A 24,696-nucleotide genomic window follows, 5' to 3' on the forward strand; every position below is an offset into this window, starting at 1 on the left:
TGTCGCACTGTACATTTTGTTCACTATGTATATGTGCTTTGCTCTGTACATGCGTCACTGTATATGTGCATCGCTCTGTACATGCGTCACTGTATATGTGCATCGCTCTATACATGCGTCACTGTATATGTGCGTCAATGTACATGTGCGGCAGTGTATATGTGCATCGCTCTGTATACGCGTCACTGTACATGTGCGTCGCTATATATATGCGTAACGGTATATGTGCGTCGCTATGTACATGCGTCACTGTATATGTGCGTCGTAATCTATATGTGCAACGCTGTATATGTGCGTATAGTCTAACCTTAGCCCCGTATCCTTAACCGCGTACACTCAAACCCTTCTGCCGCCGCTTCTTCTTCGTCTAGTTCTTCCCCCCAAGACCCCCCTCTCTTTATCCAGCGTTTAACGACGAGGAGCTCTGCAGCACGGAAGAGGGAACTTCCCAAGGGAAGTACGTGCACGCTATACGAGACGTTAAGCAAGTTTGGTACCAAAGTATAATCCGCGAGAAGTTTACTGTGTCTGCCACGAATTTCAACTCTTATCTTTACTACACAACTCCAGCGTGTATAATTATATCCCCGGAAAGGAGGAAAATATTACAAACCTGTTTTAAGTTCAAAATAGGCTCGTTTTAGGCTATGTCAACAATAGTTTCAACGTTATAGGCCTTATCCACAATAGGCCTAGCCTTTTTTGACCATGTCTACAATAGGCTCGTTTTAGGCCTTGTCCACAATAGACTCTTGGTTAGGCTCTTTAGGCTATTTCCACAATAGATTCTTTTTATATCATTACGTTGGACCTAATCCAACAAGGATCACGAAGGTGGTTTCTACTTTTTTTAATATTTCGCCTCATATTACAACCCGTGGAATAAAAAACAAAAAAGTAGAACATGAAAATATGGAGAAATAACGTGGAGAGATATGTGCGTGTAGATGCGATTGTGTGCAGGATTGTGGGAAGAGGCAGGCAAGCAGGAAACAGGCAGGAGGCTGCAGGCATCGCCCGGCAAACCTTATCGTCGGTTTCTGGGTGAGCGCTTCGAGGCGTCAGTGGGTTTTGACTCAACGACAAGGACGAAGGTGTAAGAGGACGAGAGAGAGAGAGAGAGAGAGGCGACGGAAGGAGAGAGAGAGGGGGAGGGTGTGCGATAAGACGCCAGGCGTCCCGACGCCGCTTCCTATCCTCCCTGGCGATGGCAATGTTCGCTTCTGTCACCCGACGTTGAATTTCTCTCTCTCACTCTCTCTCTCTCTCTCTCTCTCACCCTATCCTACTCACTGTGTGCTAATGGAAACCTGATAACAACCCCCCCAGGGTTTCTATCGGCCTGGCATGGCTACCCGATATGTACACGCCAAGCCCCGTCTCGCGTAGAAACGCTCGAATCTCCAGAACCATCCCAATGTACGAGTATTTATAGAAGCCCAAGAAGTTTCCAGTCTCCTCTTCTCATAACTGTATAGTAATACTCGAAAATCGTTTACTTTTTAGATGTAAATTCACCCCATGGGCAAAAAAACTATTTCTTTACCTTTTTTTTACAAGGATAAAACTTTCTTTTTTCTTCTTCTTTTTCTCAGGTTCTAAAACTAATATCTTTGTCCTTTTCTAACTCATGTTTTGAGTTCGCATTGTGCGTTGGCCTTTAGGTCCCACTGTCCTTTTCCAACTCACGCTTTGCGTTCGCATTGTGCGTTGGCCTTTAGGTCCCTCTGTCCTTTTCCAACTCACGCTTTGCGTTCGCATTGTGCGTTGGCCTTTAGGTCCCTCTGTCCTTTTCCAACTCACGCTTTGCGTTCGCATTGTGCGTTGGCCTTTAGGATAAACATAACCTCTAAAATTTATCATTTACTTACTTGTGAATCTTGGTGAAGGATAATTTTTTTGCGACGCGTGACTTTAAGCGGAAATTCACTAAAAATTGTTCACTATTGTGTTACAGTTGCCGATTTGGAGGGAGGAGCACATTCGGACGAGACAAACAGCGGAGGCGACAACAGCAATGCTGGCAGCGTTTCCGGTGGCACTGATGATGACCAAGCACGCTTACGCCTTAAAAGAAAACTCCAAAGGAATCGCACGAGCTTTAGCAATGAGCAGATCGACGCCCTCGAGAAGGAATTCGAGAGAACTCACTATCCGGACGTGTTTGCCAGGGAGAGACTCGCCGGCAAGATCGGTCTACCAGAAGCGCGAATACAGGTGAATATAATAATTAAGATCCTATTGCAGAAAGGCCTTAATTTGTACAGTCAAGTGCAGATATACTGTCCGTCCGATTTTGACGGCGTGGCACATGTGTTAGTTCATGGCCACGAACTAACAACATTTTGATAGATGTGCCAACGCCGTCAAAATGTTAGTTAGTGGCATGAATGAACAACATTTTGATAGATGTAATAATAACAAAAAAGAATAAGTACAGAGTTAAACTTGGAGGTCGAGGTTTATATAAACTATATTTTGATGAATATTCCTCTGTCTCGTCCACTAACTCAGGTCTGGTTTTCGAATCGTCGTGCAAAGTGGAGGCGCGAGGAGAAATTGAGAACACAGAGGAGGGACAATCCACAGCAGCAGCAACATTCGGGTTTAGTTGGTGGACATCCCACACCGCCGCCTTCGAGTATCATCAGTGGACAACCTCCACCACAGGCGCCACCTTCACCTCCGAGGATACATCACGGTTTTGCTCCTTCGGTGTATCCGGGAATTCCCAGCATGCCCGACTCGTACAGGTAACACACACACAGACACTTATATTTTATTAATTAACTTAATTTATTTCTAAAATAAATTTATTTCTAAAATATAGAAAATATCACTGAATTCAGAAATAAAAAATTATAAAAGTGTAATAGGAGTGAATTTGGATTAGAAATAGAAAATAGAATCAAAAATGTGATGAATTCTCCACTTGAGAACGCCAAGGTCGCCACTAGGTGGCGAGGAGTAGTTTTAGCAACTGACCTGCCATCTGGCGCTGACCTTGGCGTTCGCAGGTGGAGAATAAGATCAGGGTTGCAAAAAAAAAAATACTTTTGTCTTTCCCTGACTTTTTTCTGATTTCCAAACAGAATTTTGATTTTTTTTCTAAAGAGTATTATGATTCACTCTAAAAATAATTAAATACTCCAAAAAAATATACTAATATTCAATTACTTTTAAGAATATTGTTAGTGTAACTTCTTCAAAATTATTTTCATCATTTCCATTAAATTATTATTTTATCGAATTTTTAACTGAAATTCTTAATTATTTTTAATCATTTATTAAAAAGTTTTTTGAGATTTTTCAAATCCATTTGTTTTGTAATTCAATTTTAATTGAAATTTCGATTATTCGTAAATTATCTTTAATCAAATACCTATATTATTATCTATAAATTATTGCAACAAAAATACTATTTTGTTGATAATGAAACTAATTGAATGAACTCACCCTTAGTCCAATGACGTCGATGCCGAGTTTCACGATGTCGGGAGCGAGTCAGCAGAACCAGCACACAACCAGCATGTCTTCATTGTCGTCCGGCGGCGGAATGGGTCCAATGGGAATGACGGTGGGAATGACAGTGGGGCCCAGTCCGGGAGCGTGTCTTCAGCAGCGCGACAACGGCTACTCCTGCGGCGTCGCGAGACCGTCGAGCTACGAGCCACTTCACTTGGGCTACGGGGCCAGGCCCACTTGCAGTCCGACTCAGCCGTATCACACCGCGGGCCTTAATCAGTACAACCAGAACGCCACCTCCACCGGTGAGTGTCTACCGCACTCACTGCACTCGCTGCTTGCCCTTTAGCCGATGGATTACGGCTACCACGGATACCGCTATTGAACCTCAGACAGACCACTCTAACCATGCCCGGTAATGAAAACTGATTTTGCACGCTTCAAGTTTACAAAAAAGAAAAAATAAGCGTGTCTCGAAGAAAAATCGGATTTCAAACTCAAAAAAATTCGGCGCGGACTTTTTCTATCGGAATTAAGGCGAAATTCAATTAATTTAATCAATTCAATTTATTCTATCAATTGAATTAATTTTATCAATTCAATTTATTCAATCAATTCAATTAATTTAATCAATTCAATTTATTTAATCAATTCAATTAATTTAATCAATTCAATTAATTCATTCGTTCGTTGGAAATTAAAATTACTAAATTTTTTCAATAAAGTGTCAAACTTCAATTTTAATTGCACTTTACTCTATAATTTCGAAGGAAAAAAACATTTCTTTCGTATTGGCGGTTACGCGCGTGTCTATTTCTAAGATAGCAAAAAATTAGTTATTTCATTGCACCTCTATTCATAATAATCACAGGCTTCGCACTTTTCTACTAAAATCTACTCTTTACTACTCTTTTTTACGACTTGCTACTATTTGGAATCTTTTTTATTTAGAATTGTGCCACTAAAAGCTGCTTTTTTCATTTTTTTTTTCAATTGAGAATTTCCACTACTTTGCAGACATTCAACTATTATCATATACAATAAAATTTCTACAGGAATTCTATTTATAAATAGAATTCCTATTTATAAATTCTATTTATAAATAGAATTATATTTTTATATATATTTAAAATACAATTCTTATAAACATTTTTTGAAAAAATCATTAAAAAAAATGTTTAATGAAATTCTTTACAAGAATTTAATTATTTTAACAAATAATACAATTTTTACGGGAATTCAATTATTTTCATTTATATAAATAATAAAATTCTTTTCAGAAATTTAACTATTTTCGTAAATAATAAAATTCTTCTTAAGAATTCAATTATTTTCAAAAATTATAAATATTTAAATTTTTCACATTAAATTCAATTATTATCAAAAATTTTGAAATTCTTGGCACGAATTACTTTCTTTTCAAATCAATTTAATAAAATTCAGAATCAGAATTTAATTATTTTCATAAATAACAAAATTCTTCTTAGGATATTAAATTATCAGAAAAATTTTAATAAAATTAATTGCAAGAATTCTATTATTTTCATAAATAATATAAATGATTTAAAGTTCTCACCTTATGAGATTTTAATTATTTTCACGAAAGAAGGACAAATTTCTCTAAACAATTCAATTATTTTAAAAAATAACAAATATTGTTGGAGAAATGCAATTATTTTCCAAAATTTTTATAAAATTTCTTTAAAAAATTCAATTATTTTCAAAAATAACAAAATTTGTTACAGAAATTCAATTATTTTCAAAAATTACCCAATTTTTAGCCGGAATTGAATTATTTTCAAAAATTTTTATGAAATTTCTCTAAAAAATTCAATTATTTTCAAAAATAACTAAATTTGTTACAGAAATTTAATTATTTTCAAAAATAACAAAATTTGTCCCAAAAATTGAATTGATTTCAAATTTTTAATTTATAAAATTTCTCAAAAAAAATTAAATTACTTTCAAAAGTAACAAAATTTGTGTTCAAAATTCAATTATTTTCATAAATAATTGAATTTTTTGATTGAATTATTCCATTTCATTAAAAGAATTCAATTATTTTCATAAATAATTTAATTTCTCGAAAGAATTCAATTATTTTTAATGTACAATTTTAATAACTTTTCTCCAAAAAATTCAATTCTTTTGAAAATGTTTTTTAAAAAATTTGGCTATTTTTTCATACAATTTCAATTCAATTTCTTAAAAAATGTCAATTATTTAAAAAACTGTTTCATAAAAATTTTCGAACTAATTCAATTATAATCAAAAATTTTAATGAAATTCTTTGCAAAAATTTAATTTTTTTTAAAAATAATTCAATTTCTCGAAAGATTTCAATTATTTGCAAGAATAATTAAATTCTTCGAATTAGTTCAATTATTTTCATAAAATAGTTAAATTTCTCGAAAGATTTCAATTATTTTCAAGAAATTTAAAAAAAAAAAGTTCACTGCATGAATTCAATTATTTTTACAAATAATAAAATTCTTTTCAACAATTCAACTATTTTTAAAGATTTTAATAAAATTTTGTTTGCAAAAATTCCAATTATTTTCCAAAATGATAAGACTCATCGCAGAATTTCAATTATTTTGACAACAATTTTAAATGAATTTCTCAAAAAATGCAATTTTATTTAAAAATTAATAATTACTTCAATTTTCTTCAATATATATACGTAATGAAACTTTTCGAAAATAATTGAATTTCTTAAATGTATATTTTTGAACAATTTAAAAAGAAAGTTGATTATTTTTTCAAAAATTTGAATAATAATTCTAAAAAATTAAATTTTTTCTCTAAATTTTAATTTAATTGTTGTAAAAGTGAATTCAACTGAATTCCCGATAATAATTGCAAAATAATTGAAAAAATGGAAATTTTGTTAAATTTTGTTGAAATAATTATTTGAATTTTATATTTTGACAGAATTTTTAGTTTCATTTCTTTTACTTAGAAATTATTTTGAAATTTAATTGTATTTTTGAAGAATTTTTTGTTTTTAATTAATTAACGAATGCGAAGCCTGAAACTTTCATTTTGAAGTATTCATAAAGCTAATTTACAAGTTAATTAATTAATTAATTAATTAATTAATCAATTAATTAATTAATCAATTTAACTTAATTCACAAGTTAATTTATAAGTTAATTATAAATTAGTTATTTTTTTTACACCTTTATTCATAATAATAATTGATAATAATATTATAATTTTATAATAAATTATAATTTTCAAAGTAACAATTTTAACCATGCTTTAAATTAATCTCAAAATGAAACACATAAATTCCTCGCAATGAAAAACAAAAAAAATAATAAATAAATTTCTGAATTTCAGGTTTAATATCACCCGGTGTGAGCGTGCCAATCGCAGTGCCAGGGCAACCAGCACCAGATATGGCTGCACAATATTGGTCTCCAAGGTTGCAGTGACCGTGGTGGTCTTCTACATCGACCTCCACCTCGTAGATCTTCATTTTATCTCATCACCAAAACGATTTTTTTTCTAACACCAAAAAAAATCGAAACTTACAGATAAAATGTTGCACTCTCCAAGATGAAGGTCGTCTTAAATAATAGTCGATTTGGTCTCGCGTCTCTTCACAAAAAAGAAAACCAATTCTTAAATTTAAAAAAAAGAATGTAGCAAAATTAAAAGAAAAAAAAATTTTTTCACATTAGGAACAAATTGTACGTAACTAGTTATTGAAAGTATCTTTTTTAAAAAAAATCACACAACTATATATATATATTCAATACCAGTGGCAAATTTTAGTTCTTTCACTTTTGTGATTTTTTTTTTAATAAACTTCTTTTTGGGAGTTTTTTTTTTTAATAGGATATATGTGTAAAATAATCAGACTTTTTAATACGATATGTATAAGTCACCGTGAAATGACGCTTAAGTCGCGGCCAATACGTACATACAAATAATTTAGTTAGGCAAAAATGGATTTTTTCGGCCCAAGCGGCACACATAAATTGGTACAAATTGATCTTTGATTGATGACCGATGACACTAAAAATGCCGATAAAAAAAAATTAGTAGCTCGATCGATAATTACTCACTTTTTTCTTGAAAAAAAAAAATAATAAAGAGTAATTTTACTCTGTGAGCTTAAAAAAAATACAACTCTGCGATCTGTTATAACATTATTAATTGTATTATCATTGTAACGACTGCAATTGTGTCAAATACGCACCCCAGTAATTTATAGCACACAGTAACTTATCCTTTCCCTGTAATTTCATCACATTAAACTAAATCAATGTTATTTACTCACTTTTTTCGTGCCAGAAGCTTCGAAACGGTAAAATCAGTTTTCGAAAAAAATGGGTTCAAAAGGCATCAAATGCTTAGAACCTTGTGTTTATAAAAATCTGTTTTTTCGATTAAAAACTTTTTCAAGTTGCTAATTCAGGGTTGCCACAAAAAATTTGTTTTTTCCTGATTTTTTCTGATTTCTAGGCAAGATTTTAACTTTTTCCCTAAATTTTCCATAATTATTCGAAAAATAATTAGATACTCAAAAAAAAAAAGTTTTATTACATTTATTTAAGAATTTCTTTAAGTGAAAATTTTTAACTAAAATTCTTCTTTAAATAAATTATTTTTAATAATTTTTGAAAAAGTTTTTTAAGAATTTACAAATTCATTTATTTCCAATTCAATTAAAAAAGAAATTTTGATTATTCTGAAATTCTTTAATTAAATATTATATTAGAAAATAAAGACTTTAAATAATTATAAAAAAAATAGTTTGTCAGAATTGTTAATTAAAAGAATAAAGAATTCAGATTTTCAAAGATTTTAATTTAAAACATTTTGAAAATTCAATTATTTCTAAAAATTCACGTTATAATGTTTTTAATATTCAATTTATTATTATCTACAACTTTTAACTAAACTTCATTTATAAATCAATTTTCATTAGAAAAATTCTACAAGAATTCAATTATTTAAATACAAAAATAAATTATTTATTAAATAATTAAATATTTGTTAACATTTGAATTCTTATAAAAAACTTGACACAATTTATTTAAATAATTGTAATAAATAATTTAATGTTTGTGAAAATTTGAATTCTTATAAAGAACTTGGCAAATTTTTTTTAAATAATTGAATTCTTTTGACAAATTTCAATAAAATTTTTAAGAATACTTAAACTTTTCGAGGAATTCGATTAAAATTGTATTAAAAACAATTGAAATTCTACGATGAATTATCATTTTATGAAAATAAATGAATTCCTAAATAGAATATTATTCTTTATGAAGATAATTGAATCCCTGTAAAAAATTTTATTATTTAAATTTCAAAAAATTTTAATAAAGTTTTTGAAAATAATGGAATTCTTTAGACAAATTTAACTTTTTATGAAAATAATTTAAATCTTTTAAAGAATTTTATTAAAATTTTTGAAAATAATTGAATTCTTTTGAAGAATTTAATTATTCCTGGAAAAATGGAATTCGTGCAACGAATTATATTAAAATTTTTTTGTAAATAATTGAATTCTTTTAAAGAATTTTGTGTTATTTATGAAAATAATTAAATTCTTAAAAAAAATTTTATTAAAATTTATGAATAGAATTGAATTGTTTTGCATATTTTTAGTAAACATTTTTTAATTGACTTTTTCAAGGAATTGAATTAAAATTTTATAAAAAAAATAATCAAATTTTTAAAAAGGATTTTTTTAGAACATTTAAAAATAATTGAATTTTTTGGAGAAAACTTATTAAAGTTGAATATTGAGAATAATAATAATAATTCAATTATTGAATTCTTTCAAGAAATTAAATTGTTGAAAAATTTAACAATTTATGCAAAAAAATGTATTCCTTTCAAGAAATTCAACTATTTATGAAAATAATTGAAATTTCATAAAGAATTTTTTAAAAATTTTAGAAAATAATTGAATTTCGGAGCAAAATTTTATTTTTAAATTATTAATTAAACTTACAACTGAAATACATTTTTAAATCAATTTTTATTAGAAAGTTCTACGAAAATTCAATTATTTAATTATAAAAATAATTAATTTCTTAAATAATTGAATATTTCTTAAAATTGAATTCTTATAAAGAATGTTATCAATAATTCAAGTAAAAAATTTGATTACTTGTGAAAATAATTGAATTTTTATTAAGAATGTTATCAATAATATTTTAAATAATTGAATTCTTTAGACGAGTTTTAATAATTTTTTTTTAATTTTCGCGACCTGTGGCAACCCTGTAATTTAATATTATGAACAATAGAAAATGATACGTATTTTAAAAAACGAAAAATTGAAAATATTTTTGTAAATAACTTCACAAAAAAATTGTAATTAACATTTTCGGAGTGTTTTTTAATTTTCGCCATTTAGGAATCGAAAAAAACTTGACTTTTTTTTTAAGTACGAATCATTTTCTATAGAAAAATCCTTTTCACACGTAATCGATTTCCACGACTTAGAAAAATAACAAACAAAAAACTTCCTTCTCTCTCCCCTTTGATAAATGATTATTACACAGTTAAAATAACAAAAAAAATACTTATTCTAAGTCGATATCGCCAATATTTATTTATATTCATGTAATGAATTAAAAAAAAAGCCGAAAAATCGTTTTTGTGTGAACCGGGATGTATCGGCAGTCATTTGAATGTATAGTAAAAATTCGTAAATAAAAATATAAATATATAAATAAATAAATATATATATATGAAAAAAAATGAATATAGTTGAAAATAATTTTAAGTACTCATTGTAAGTTGACCGGTGCAAGTTTTATGAATCGAAAGAAAAATAAAGAAGGAACAAAAATAAAAATTGATTTGTGATAAATTTCCCTTCAATTAATCGTTAAGATTTTTTTTTTATTTTTATTATTTAAGATTAAAGTCCAAGAAGACTTTTTCGACTTTTTTCAATTATTTTTAAGAAAAGGCGACTCAAAATTTGTGACTTTTTCAACTTTTCTTCTCAATTTTGCTGAAAAAAAAATTTTTTTTGTGGCAAAAATTGCAAATTACTTCCGAGTTTTATAGAAAAAAATAAAAAATAAACTTTTTTTAAAACATTTTTCTGAAAAAGAATTATTATTTTCGTTTAAATATAATTAACAGTCAGGTAGTTTACTATCTAATTATAATATATTTTTATAATTTTCACAATTTACAAAAATGTATAATGCAATTTTTTGCATTTTTTTATTACAATATGTAATATACACGATAAATTTCCAGAAAATTTACTTCTGTACATTTTTCAGTGGGCCCTTTTTTTAAATTTTAAAATATGAATTTTCTAACAATATAAGTACACATATATTGTTTAATCTTTGTACTTCAAAATTTTTCCCCCTAAAAATTTCTATTCAGAAAAATTTACTTATCAACGAAAATTAATTTTTTTTTCACCTTTAAAAAATAACGAATACTGCAATGAAAATAATTCTCCTTTACAAAATTTGAATACTATAATTAACTATACAAAGTTATTAAAAAAAAGTTTCTATACAAACTGAAAATTTTTTTCTATATTTAAAAAGAAACAATTTTTTTCTATTTAAAGAGAAACAATTTTTTTCCATTTAAAAAAAGAACAATTTTTGTTTTGTATATTTAAAAAGAAACAATTTTTTTATATTTAGAGAAAAACAATTATATTAATATTCAAGGCCATATTTTTGGTAATTAAAAAAGAAATAATTATGAAAATTAATTTGCATTATTAATTATTTTTTTTATGAAAATTTAATTAATTGAAAGAAAAGATTCAATAATGAATTTTTTTTCGATTGTGAAAATTAATTCTAATTTGTTTCTTTTTAAATATAGAAAAATTTTAAGTAAATTCTATTTCTTAAAAAAATAAGAAGAAAGAAAAAAATCCACTAATGAATTTTTTTCGGTTGTGACAAATAATTAAAAATTGTTTCCTTTTTAATTATATAAAAAAATTGTTTCTTTTTGAATATAAAAAAATTTACAGAAAATTAATTTTTTTAAAAGAAATTAAATTTCTTAAAAGAAATTAGTTTCAATTAACAATATTTTTATAATTACACAATTTCTTACTTTTCAAAAAGAATATTTTACTCGTTTTTAATAAAAAAAAACAAAAATAAAAATTCTATATATTGTTTGTTAAAAATAGTCTGTCTAAAAAATATTTACACATTTAAATATTGAGGATAAAAAATTACCGCGAAATATTAGACAAATTATTTTTAACAAACATCTATATTATGTACAATCTATAATTATTTATTATAGATCATTTATTATTTTAATTATTTATAATTTATTATTATAATTATTAATAATATAATAACAATTTTGAAAATAATTATTGTTCTATAAAATTGCTTTAACGATTCTTCAAAAAATATATATCATTTTGTTTACTTTTACAATATTTTTTGTATAGTTTGATTTTTATTTCTTTTTTTGTTTTCTTAATTTACTTAATTTACTTTTTTTCCTTTTCTTTATTTAGCCTTTTGAGGTTATATTTAAATTATACTCTTAAATATTAATAATTAAAATATCAATTTAATTCGATTATTAATTAAAATTCGAAAATTCAATTTTCGAAAATTAATTCTAACCGAAAACCAATTAAATTCGTTAATTAATTCGATATTTTTAGTATTTACTGTTGATAATTAATACTATAGGAAATAATTATTCGAAATTTTTTTTCAAGCTTTCTAAATAATACTTATGGGAATTATTCTTATATTTTTGGTGTTCGTGTACATTATTCATAAGAGTATTTCTACTTTTATATCATTCTTTCATTTCTTATTATAATTTTAATTTTTCTTAGTTTTATTTTTCTTATTTCCTTATTTTTATTCTTATTAATTATATTTTTATTTTTATTATTTATATTTTTATTCTTATTATTTATATTTTTATTCTTATTAATTATCTTTCTTTTATTCTTATTAATTATCTTTTTTTTTATTCTTACTAATTATATTTCTTAAAAATTCTCTTAGAAAAATTATGTAAAATTTTTCTCTATAATATCACTTTTGTTAAAGGACGAATATTTAAAAATTATCACTTATTCTTTAAAAAAAAAGGAAAATATTTAAAATCTCATTTATCATTTTACCCTTTTTTTAAAATTTTTTTTCGTTGATTTCCGTTTTTTCATGTTTGGAAATATAACTTTATATCGTTTATATCCTTTGAAAAAATACCACTTTGTGATAGAAAAAAAAGAGTCAAATAACTTACTTTTAGTTTTACTGTTGTCACTTTTTTTTACTATGTTGTTTTTATAACAATGCGTCGATATCTTTTAAAATGTCATCCTCCTCGGCAATTGTGTTATTGCTAGTTTTCTCCGAATTATCACAGAAATTCTTTGTTTCGGTAGAGACGGAAATTTTCCCGACATTATGAATTTTACTCGGCACATCGTCCTCGGCAGTGCTACTATCACAAACTCTAACTTCAACTTTTGTAAAATTCACTTCTGGATTTTCGATTTTTACCTCACTGGTATTGTCGGAAAATTTCAATGTTCTTCGCAATCTGACAGGTGGAACTTTATTATCGTTAATTTTCGTTATTTTACTTTTCCTTATTTCCTCGATGTCTTCCAATTCGGAATATTTTCTTTTGGTAATTTCTCGTCTTTCACTATTCATTGCCTTTAATTTCTCTAAAGTTTTCATTGCGTCCTTTAAAAATTCCTCCGTTGACTGATTATTGTCACTTGTTTTTTTATTTCTATCGTCTGTAGATGTCGCCTCAATTTTCCTTCGACGAATTTCCTCGAGGGTTAATATTTTAAAATTTAAATTAACTGACGGCTGCTGATCTGAAATTGTTGTTGTTGTGTCCAGCCTGGAATAAAGCGGTGATTCCCTTTGTGTGCGTATTGTTGTTGTTTTTTTAAATTTCCCCCCTCCACTCGAACCCAAATAATCGTCCGGCTGATAGGAATAAAATGCCGCGCTCTCCGCTTGAATTTCCTCGAGACGAATTTCCTCGTAAGTTTTGCAATACGCCACCCTCGACTTCCGCTTTACTGGCGAACAACCTCCTTCGCTATCGGATTCTGTAAACAAGGTGATTGTATATTGATTCGGAATTCAAAACTTTTGTCTTTCTCTCCTATAACCTCACGCCTGGGGAATTTTGTTTCATTTTTTAGAATTTCCTTATAACCTAGTTTACTTACTTTTTGACAGTTGACATTAGACGTTCTTTTTATCGTAGATTTCCATTAAACTAAAGAAGCAATTACTTTCTTACATTGTTTTTATTATTAATAGAAATAAAACGAAAATTTTCTTATTTCTCCAAAAAAAAAATTGACAATTTCGAAAAGAAGAAATTTGCAAGAAAAAAATACATTTCATAACCTCAAAAATTTAAATTTACATTTTATTTTTCGAATTGAATTGAATTAAAATCATTAAAATGGAATTAAAAATCTTTTTCACGCTGGTAAAAAAAATGGATGAGGAAAAAGTCAATTAAAAAACAAACAAGTGGCCCTAGTATCGTGAAATTTCCAATTGTTTCTAAAATTCTTCAAATCTTTTTTTTCAAACTTTTTTATGCTTTTTGAATAGAAAAAAACCCGACTAATTGGAACACTTTGACGCTACTCTGGCCAATCTCTAAGGCAAAAAGCATTTGTTTCGAGTTATCAAGTTTATTGAAATCCAAATATCGCCTCAATGAAAATTATTAATTTCCATTCGCTTACATCGATTCATATAATAATGCGCATTAGCTTATTCTCTTTTTTCTCTCTTCTCTCAATATACAACTTTTTTTATTTATCCTCGCCGCAAAACTATTCAGTGGCAAAAGCAATAATTTACAAATAAAAACTTTTTTTTTCTTTTTAAAATATTATTTTTTCCCTTTTCCCAAAAGCAAAAAAAAAGAAAGAAAAACATAATCTAAAAAATATTTTTTTCATATTTCACTTTTGTTGGTAACTGTCAAATTCTTCCTTATCGACATTCGGCCCTTTTTCCTGGAAAATATTTACAATTGCCACTGCATAGTTGTACAGAACCATATATAGTACATAATCTTTGATAATTACACCAGAGAAAAACACATTATATGTATTATAATTGCAAAGGTGTTTAACATCGATTATTGTAGGTACAAAGAATCATTTCAATGATCCAAAAAAAATGCGCATTGGTATTTTTTTTATATATATTTATGTATATATATATATATACACGAATGGAAAGGGAATGGTAAAAACTTTTTTTTTATATAGAAAAAACCATTTCAAAAATCACGAACACAAGTTAAAAATAAAGAGAAAAATATTTTAAATAATTTTCTTGAACTCTAACGCGATTACATTCGATTAATTTTTTTTTCTTTTCACATATATATATATTATTATACATACATGTACATATAAATATACATATATGAAAATAAGCATTTTTCTATCGCCGAAAATTATCGGCGCAAAAAAAAATTATTTATTTTTTTTTTAGACAAATAAAAGGAAAAATTGAATTCCTTTTAATTGTTAATAATTAAAGAGAAGTTTGAAAGTCCAGTTTCTCTTCTCTAAATTTATAATCAATTAACGAACATTGATTATGCAGAGATTATCAATGGCAATTTTATCGACGGTACGAGAGATCAATAAAGTAGATTTCTAGAAATTTTTTGACAAAAAAAAGAAGCTATTTTTTTTATTAATTTTCGTATTTTTTTTGTTTTGATTTAGGCAAATTTTTAGTATCGATTGTCTCGTAACGTTAATAATAGAGTTACCTTATCAAAATTATTCCAAATATGGAACAATATAATAAAAATGGTTACTTTTTCACACTCTACCTCTCGCTCTCAAACACTCGCACTAAAGACTCACTCTCGGTGAGACAAAAGCTTTATTTATTTATTTTTTTTTTTTAAGAAAAATTCGTGCTATTTTTATTATAAATTCACAAATTTTATAACCGGGGAAAACAGTTTTTCTTTTCGCAACGAAAAATAAAAAAAAACAAACAAAAATTATTCGAAATAAAAAAAAATTTTCACAACGCCACCACACATTTGATTAATTAAATAACTATAATTTTGTATTCGAAAAAATAACTTTCATTAAAAGTTTCATTAATGAACTAATTTTAAATTCATTTCCATCAATTTTCAATTTTTCGAAAAACTTATACTTTTTTCAATTTTATAATTAATAATTAAATTTTAATCACTTTTATTACATTTTAATTAATAATTAAACTATTAATTAATTTTTAATTGCCATTAATTTTTACTTTTTCGAAAAAATTTAACTTCTATAAAAAGTTTAATTAATAATTAAACTAATTTCAATTAATATACAATTTTTCGAAAAAAAATCGCTTTCATTAAATTTTAATTAATAATTAAACTAATTTTAATTAATTAACATTAATTTCGAAATTTTTCGAAAAAATTCGACTTTTAATTTAATTTTCCCAAGAAAAAGTTCAAGTTTCAATAGTTTAATTAATAATTAAACTAATTGCAATTAATTTCCAATTTCATTTTTAAAAACTAAATTTAAAGGGAAAAATTCCCTTTGGAAAATAAATTCGATTTTTTTCCCTCTAGAAAAAAGAAAAATGTGGTGCTTTTCTAAGGCGTTGAAACGAGGATAATTACTATTTTTTTTAGTACTTAACCATAGAATAATAATTATATAATATATTTATAATTATGCCGTACGCCTCATTTTTTTCATGTATAAAGTTTCCTAATTTTCTATATTATGCGTGAAATTGTCTCTCTTTCCCTGTTTTTTTTTTAATTTACATATACAGTATAATTAAATAATTACAGTCAGTAATTATTTATTTATATTCTTTTATTATAATAATATAATTAAATTACTTTTTCCTTGATCCTCATTTCGCAATAATCAAGCTTTTTTTCGTATAAATTACCCTCATCCCGAAAAAGACAAAAAATAATTTTTTTTTCACTAAAAAAATTCTTCTTTGTTCATTTTTTTTCGCTATAAAATGTATTTAAATTCGAAAATTTATTACAAAATTGAAATTTTTTTTCTATTATTGATAATAGAAATTTTTTTAGATTAGAAATTTTTTTTTTTGAGTTTTTTTTCTATTTGATAGAAAATTTATTTTTATTGAGATTTTATCTTTTATTAGAAATTTTTTTTTGTTTTTGTTGACACAGAAAATTTTTTTTTTATAGAAAAAAAATGTTCGGGATAAGGGGCAAACCATGGGCGTAAGAATAAATGGATAGAGCTAGGTCCCATGTTTTTTTTCAGCAGTTAATTTAAAAAAAAAAAAAATAAAAAAAAACACGGAGCTAATTGAAAAGGATAAATTTTTTTTCTTAATATGACTGCTTCGGCCGTACACAAGTTTTCTCCTTCCAATCACTAAGTCTGTCCCCAAGTTGATACTTTTATCTCCATCCATATGCTCCTACGTCTATGATAACAACAGGAAGAAAAAATATTTTCTACAAATAAATGACAAAACAAAAAAAGGTTTTCTCACTCATTCTAAACACAACTCTGTGGCACTCTTTTTGCTTTTTAATGACATTTTTATCTCTTTTTCACAGTGACGCGCGTCCAAAAAATACTTGTTGTCGAAATTATGATTTATAGGTTATGTTCGTCTCGATTTTCGATTATCTCGATTGAAAGTTCATTTTTGAAATTACTGTCTTTTTTCAGAAGGGATTTAAATGAAATTCGAATTATTTCAAAATCGGCAATCAACGAAAAATTAATTTGCGGAAAAAAGCGATTTTTTAGCAAAAACCATAAAATTCCTGTGACAAACCGCTTGTTTGTTATCCGAAAAGTAATTTTTCGTCAACTGTTAAACTAACTTGAGTAATTGATCCTATTTTTGTTACTTCCGCTTAGGGTTGTGAAGTTTCATGAAACTTTGGAAAATGAAATGTTTCATGAAAGTTTCATTGCTTCATGAAACATTTCAAAGTTTCAAGTTTTAAGCGGGAAATTTCAAATTCAATGCAAGAAAGTATAATAATTAACGCATATTTTGTTGTCAAAAACATGAAGTATTATTACTTACTTTAATATCTTTCTTTAATTTTTATAAATAAAATAAATAATTAAAAAATATATTAATAATTTAATTTTAAGTCACTCGTTAGAGGTAATATTTCAGGTAATTTTTAGTTAATATTAACATAACTACTCTCGTGTTTTCGGATGTAAACAAAAAATTTTCATTAAATTGTTTCGAACTAACCTAAAATTTCTAGAGATTATCTAACCTAAACTGACAACTGCGCATGTGCAAATAAAGCTTAATTATTGGTTCTTCAATGTTTCATGAAATTAATGAAACTTTCGCTTATGAAACATTGAAACTTTCAAATGAAAGTTTCATTGTTTCAATGAAACGTTTCATCACTCACAACCCTACTTCCGCTCCGAACGTTTATAAACATAACCTCAAATTTTTCGCTTTTTGCCTCTCTTGGGAGCGCGTCACATTTCGAAAAAAGAAAAACTAAAAAAATACATTTTCAGTGGATCTGTGTTTCCTCGAGACTAAAAGAAAGGAGAATCTACCAATAAATCCGCGGGAACACTTCTTTTTTTTACAAAGTGCAAATATTTCGTGTGTTCGAAAACTTGAGAGAGAATGAAATGTTTTTCCAAAAAAGAAGCCGCGTTTTGGGTGCATTTTTTCTTCAATTCTTTTTTCTATATTTGTATTTTTTTCTGTAAATTGTAACTATTTTTTTTTCTTTAATTTATAATTTTTATTTCGTCTTTCAATTTATTAAATTGGAACTCTTTTCAAGGAGGAATCTCACGTACAGTCAGAACCAAAACAAAAGTTACTCCGAATTACTCAAATGTCAGAATTTCGTATTTTAAAAGAAAGAGTAGTAGTGTTTAACTGGCGTGGAGCAAAAATGATTTATATTTAACCTTATTGTCAAAAATTATACATTAATTTAATGTTTTCTACGTTTCATAAGAAACGTTAAGAATTCAGCAAAAACAAATTTAATTTTTTACCTTTTAGGCAAAAAGTTGCATTCGAATTACCAAAAGTACAATTTTGCCATCGAGAAAATATGGATAATTTTAGATTATGTTTACCGAAAGTGTTTCTCGTGTTTTCTACTGACAAAATTGTATTTTTAATTCAAAATGCAACTTTCAAAATTGTAGAAAATTAAATTCTCCGAACCTTGCACAAAAATAGAATTTAAAATACGAAATTACATCGAATTTGTAACTTTTGTTCCGATCTTTTTTGTCGGGAAACTTCCTTAACTTCTTTTTCCCTTTAATTTGTAACCTACTCGATGATTACAAGTTTATTGCAAAATGCAAGTGCGAGAGAAAAATGAAAACCGAGTACAATATCCTACATTGTTAATAAAACCCTTTTTTTCTAGATTATTACTAAGTTTTTTATCGATTATTTTTTTTTTATAACTTATTTTTTACAGTGCTCATTACAATTTTTTTTTTACTGATTAACGCGCGATATCCCAGGCCGTTGTAGAGTCGCGTGAGAAGCCAAAACATATGAAGGCATTTATATATATTTATATAGTGTAAAATATGGCTGGGAGACGTATCTGAGCACTTTTTTTTCTTCCTTTTCTGAATTTTTTTTTTTTCTCTTTACGTTAAAACAAGCTTTTTGTTAATATCAAAAATTTTATCATTACTCTTAGAATTTTAAGCCAATGAATAACAATTGATTGACAAAAAGGAGAAATATACTTTTTTCGTAATATATTTTTCATAACTTGGAATTCTTTTCAAGAAAGATTTTTTTTATCGTTTTTCTAGAGAAAAAGCTAAGAGAAGAAGGTGAAACTATTTGGGGCTTTGTCAGAATTTTCTGAATTATCAGCGCATGCGTATTAATATGCGCAGAATGCTCAAAATTAGTTACCGCGCAAAGCCTCAGAGGTGAAAAAAGACAGAAGATTCTTATGTTCTTTTCTATCACATTGCTGTTTTATTCGATTTTAGTTTCAGCTCCTTGTTTCTAGTCTTTGGGAGAAAAACGAAAGAAATTTTGTGTTGCAAATTTTCTTGCAAAACTATCTTTCTGGAAAAGAAGAATTAAATTTCAAAAATGAAAAATAGAACAATAAAGAAACAAAATTGGCACCGGGCCAAAAAACAATAAATTCGGATATAGTCCCTAGAAAAATATAATATAATAAATATTCTGCCGGGCAAAGTAAAAACCTAGTAGACTTTTTTTCTTGACGAAAATAGTGATTAGTAGGTTTTTAGTTTGAACGGCAGATTGAATTTCAAAATTGAAAACACTTTTTCAGTCTTTTGTGTGTACTAACAAAACGGAAAAATTTAATTAATCGAGAAAGCTTCTTTTGGAAGCAGAAGAAAAAAGAAAATTTCAACTATCTAATTCGTGTTTTTTTTTTTGTTAAACTCTAGTTTTAGCCAGAAAAATATACAGATTTGGCAGGCCTTATTTTTTTTTTTAGTCAAAGACATTTGCAAAATCCTCCTTTTACACACTTTTTTCAAAATCGACGATAGGGTGCAAAACCGAGAAACGGAAACGGATATCTCGAGGCCTGCGCTTGTGATGTTTGTTGCGAGTGATTGGGTGAGGTTGATGGCGGTCGTTGAAGGAGCGGAGAGCTCGGCCGTTGAAGGAGTGGAGAACTCGGTCGTTGAAGGAATGGAGAATTCGGTTGTTGATTTTGCAATGATGGACCGTGCGAGTGATGGTGTAAATTGGGTCGATGATGATGATGATGATGGTGGTGATGATGATGATGAGGTGGTGGTTGTGGTGGTGGTGGAAACGAGAGAGCATGATGACAAGGCGAGGATTGCAAATTCTGTACATTGGTTACGCTTAGATTTGTGGAGGCGTTGGAACCGGGGAGATTGGGTGATGGTGGTACACCGGGGAGCGTGAGGCTGCCTGGGATTCGCAAGGTGCTAGATGGAAGGGAAAGAGTGCCTGGCGTGAGGTAGTGTAGGTTGAAAGACGGGCGGGGGGGCTAGTAAAGCCTCATACCTTCTTCAAAGTTGACAATCAGAGGATCGACTGCTGGACTACCAATGAAACTGCCCGCTTCACTGCTACCACGTCCTTGATCGGATTCAGTGCTACTAGCATCGAATTTCGAGTCTTCTAAACCAATTCGGTATTGCATTAATCATCATTGTTCAAACACTTTCCCATCTGAGAATAGACTTGGAAAAAAATTTGGTTCTACTTTTTTGATACTTTTGCAGGGTTACAACAAAAATTTAATGTTGTTCTTCCCTGACTTTTTCCTGTTCTCCAAACAAAATTTGGCTTTTCCACTAAAGAAATTTAAATTTAATTTTGTTTTTCCCTGACTTCCAGACAAAATTTAAACTGCTTCACTAAAGAAATTTAAATAATAAATTTAAATTTAATTTTCTTTTTCCCTGATTTTCAGACAAAATTTCCACTTTTTCACTAAAGAAATTTAAATAATAAATTTAATTTTCTTTTTCCCTGATTTCTAGACAAAAATTTTGACTTTTTCCCAAAAGAACATTCTGATTTACTCTAAAAATTATTAGATACTCCAAAAAAATGTTCTATTACATCTACAAATTTCTTTGAAGGTATAAAATTATTCGAAAACATCAATAACTTCTATTTTTAAATAAATATTTAATAGTTATTATTTTTTTAAAGGAATTAAGATTTTCAAAACATTCAAATTCAAATCTTTTGAAATTCAATAACTAATAGAAATATTATTGTAAAACATGAAGAAATCGATAACTCCGAGTCTTAGACTCGGAGATAATTGATTTTCTATGAAGAATTTTATTAAACTTTTGAAAAAATTTAAATTTTTTAGAGAAATTTTATTAAAGTTTTTGAAAATAATTAATTCTTTTTTAAAATTTTGTTATTTTTGAAAATAATTGAATTTGTGACACAAATTTTGTTATTTTTAAAATAATTAAATTTCTGCAAAAAATTTCGTTATTTTCGAAAGTAATTGAATTTCTGCGAAGAATTTTGTTATTTTCTAAAATAATTTAATTTCGGCCACAAATTTCTTTGAAGAATTTTGTTATTCTTGGTAATAATTTAATTTCTGTGAAGAATTTTCTAAAAAAAATTTGAAAAGAATTTAATTTCGACCACAAATTTTGTTATTTTTGAAAATAATTGAATTCTTTAGAGAAGTTTTATTAAAATTTTTGAAAATAATTGGATTTCCTTTAAGAATTTTGTTATTTTTGGAAATAATTTAATTTCTGCGAAGAATTTTGTTATTTTAGAAAATAATTGAATTTCTGCCACAAATTTTATTATTTTTGAAAATAATTGAATTCTTTAGAGAAGATTTATTAAAATTTTTGAAAATAATTGAATTTCTGTTACAAATTTTGTTATTCTTGAAAATAATTGAAATTCTACTAAAAATGGTTGTTTGTAAATAATTAAATTTTTGACAAGAGTTTGATGAAATTTTTGAAAATAATTAAATTCTTTAGAGAAATTTTATTATAATTTTTAAAGATAATGAATTCCTGCTAAAAGTTTTAGTTTTAAAAATAATTGAATTTCTGACATCAATTTTGTTACTTTTGAAAACAATTGAATTCTTTAGAGAGTTTTTATTAAAAATTTTGAAAATAATTCAAGTCCTGCTAAGAAAATTTGATATTTGTGAAAATCTTTTTCCCCATGAAAATTTTATTATTTTAGATAATAATTGAATATTCGCGTAGAATTTTGTCAAAATTGTTTTTAAATAATTGAATTCTTTTGGAAAATTTTATTAAAATAATAGATATACAAATTATTGAATTTTGCAATGAATTTTATTAAAATTTTTGAAAATAGGATTTTATTACTTTTGAAAATAATTGAATTCTTGTGATGAATATTCTTATTTATGAAAGTAACTGAATTCTTGTTATTAATATTGTTATTTATGAAAATAATTGAATGTTGCAATCAATTTTATTAAAATTCCTGAAAATAATTGAATTTTGCAATGAATTTTATAAAAAATCCCTAAATATAATTAAATTTCGACGAAGAATTTTGCTATTTATAAAGATAATTGAAATATTGACAAGAATTTTATTTTAACTTTTTAAAAATGAATTGACTTTCCCGGAATGATTCTGATTGGCTAGATCCAACAGAAAATTTATTAATAATTGGACACGTTTCTTTTTCATGAACCAAATTTTTCCCCATGTTTTAATATAATAATATTAATAAAAAGATATTTACTAGAAGGATTTACCTTGACGAGTCGACCATTCCTGATTGACAGGCTTCGTTGAAATCGTTTCGGATACTTTCACCTGATTAACAGCAGCATTCTGTGTAGGTTTTGGATTTCTATGAAGAAATGGGCAGTACGGTTTCATACAACCACTTGGTTGTCCTTCCCAGTAACAAGGAATTGACTTGCGATTTTTCTAAAGTACGAAAAAATAATTTACAATTACAATTTACAATTACAATTAAAATCAATTTTTAAAAGAATTTTAATTGAAAATTTTTTAAATAATTCAATTTTTGTAAAATTTTATTGAAAAATCCATTAATTCTAATCAATTTAATTGTAATTAACTCCCAGAATCGATTATTTCGAATTATTTTTAGAAACTTCTTCGAAAATTTAATTATTTTGAATACAAAAATTAATTTTTTTTATTTTTATCGGAATTGTAACTTTTTTTTGGTATTTTTAAAATGAGAAAAAAAATTCAAGGACAGTAAGTTTATCAATATTTTCCATTTTCACCAAAAGGCGAGAATTTTTCTTAGAATTTCTAGAAATTTAATATTTTTCCACGACTTTGGTGAAAATTTCGAAAATAAAAAATCTTTGGTAATTTTTGCTGTAAATTTTTAAATAAAAAATTTCCCCAATCGTAATAATTTTACCTTTAATTCCATATGCCGAAAATTGCAATGCTCATTGAGGCAGCTTCCCTGCTGCCAATAGGAACAAACAGTCTCGCAACCCAAAGCTGATGGTTCATGTCGGAACGCACAGTTATCTCCCTACAATATTTAATTCAATTAATTTTCCAACATTCACTCAACGAAACGAAACAATAGTAAAATTAAATTCCACTAATAGAATCGCAATGCGAAAACAATTCTCTACTGCGATTCATATAGAATGTTTTTCAAAAAATAAAGAATAAATAACGAAAATTAAAAGTCATGAAAAACATGGCAATTGGAGATCACATGGCATTTTAATACCAGGGAAAATTTAATGCAATACGTTCAATAAGAAAAATTCTACGGAAACTATACAGTGAACTCAACCTATAAGGAAAAAATTACTTTCCATCAGGACTAAATTTTCCCATTTGGAATACAATTTTCAATTTCCCACGAACACATTTTTGTGAAAATTTTTTTCTCTCTAACTAAAAAAAAGGAATTTTATCGTATACACAAACCGCAGCTTCAACATGGCCGACATAACCTCAATTTTTCCACGATTACTCACGCAACACATGGTAGAATAAAATTTCACATATCTCTCATTCTATCGCTCATGGATGTATAAATAAACTTTCTCAAATCAATATGAAGATTAAACATTCTTACCTTAGAGCATTTGGAATAATAATAAAAATAGCAGTCCGTGTTCTTTTGGTTTTGCTCCATTTGTAAAAACCTATAAAACGACGAGTGATCGTGTTCCTTACTGAAAAATAAAAAAAAGGAGCCAATAAAGTTAAAACCCACTGTGAAAATATACTATTAATTTTTAGTGAAAGGATACAAGTTCTATATTATAAAAGAAAATGAAAAGTAAAAAAAAAATTCATGAGAAATGTTACCATTTCGTACGAAACATGATGTCGAAATTTTACGAGTCAAGAGACTTTCTTTGACAGCAATCGAAATATTACTGAAGAAAATTGGGGGTTTTTAATTTTGTTTTGAATTGCAAGGTCATTTTTTCTTTTATTATTTATGGAAAAGATTTTGTCAAAGTATATACTTACACTCTTTCGAGAAGTTTTTTTTTCTTAGTATAACTTGAAATTACACTCAATACGACACATTCACACTCAATACGACGACGTGCGACGACGCGAACGCAAAGAAGGAAGAAGGAAGAGGAACGACCAACCAGTAGGAAAGGTGGGGAGAGGAGAAATTTTATACTATGTATTTTATATGTGTATATATGTATACATGACATCTCTTTATATACAAA

General features: G+C 27.0%; 2 protein-coding genes across 5 annotated transcripts in view; one reads left to right on the forward strand and one right to left on the reverse strand.

Moving 5' to 3' along the window:
• Window positions 1-7,960, forward strand: part of LOC122505636 (paired box protein Pax-6-like) — a 233,798-nt gene extending 225,838 nt beyond the window's left edge. The window contains exons 7-10 of the mRNA XM_043617390.1: window positions 1,958-2,217; window positions 2,515-2,753; window positions 3,463-3,770; window positions 6,811-7,960. Of these exons, the coding sequence (XP_043473325.1) occupies window positions 1,958-2,217; window positions 2,515-2,753; window positions 3,463-3,770; window positions 6,811-6,905 (902 nt within the window). The 3' untranslated portion in view covers window positions 6,906-7,960. The remainder of the gene's footprint in view (window positions 1-1,957; window positions 2,218-2,514; window positions 2,754-3,462; window positions 3,771-6,810) is intronic.
• A 4,513-nt stretch (window positions 7,961-12,473) lies between these two features.
• On the reverse strand, window positions 12,474-24,696 carry LOC122505607 (zinc finger CCCH domain-containing protein 11A-like). 4 transcript variants are annotated; one of them, XM_043617331.1, is made up of 6 exons: window positions 24,482-24,696; window positions 24,078-24,177; window positions 23,397-23,516; window positions 22,747-22,924; window positions 20,511-20,624; window positions 12,474-13,546 (listed from the first exon to the last, which is right to left on the reverse strand). In XM_043617331.1, the coding sequence occupies exons 1-6, from the start codon at window positions 24,679-24,681 to the stop codon at window positions 12,759-12,761; spliced, it is 1,500 nt and encodes a 499-aa protein (XP_043473266.1). In that variant the 5' UTR covers window positions 24,682-24,696; the 3' UTR covers window positions 12,474-12,758. The 4 variants fall into 4 exon arrangements, with proteins under 4 accessions (XP_043473266.1, XP_043473264.1, XP_043473268.1 ...); XM_043617329.1 differs by having other exon boundaries at window positions 20,511-20,627; XM_043617333.1 differs by lacking the exon at window positions 24,482-24,696 and adding an exon at window positions 24,314-24,464.

Source organism: Leptopilina heterotoma, unplaced genomic scaffold, assembly GCF_015476425.1.
Source record: "Leptopilina heterotoma isolate Lh14 unplaced genomic scaffold, ASM1547642v1 Lhet_361, whole genome shotgun sequence".
Classification (NCBI taxonomy): domain Eukaryota; kingdom Metazoa; phylum Arthropoda; class Insecta; order Hymenoptera; family Figitidae; genus Leptopilina; species Leptopilina heterotoma.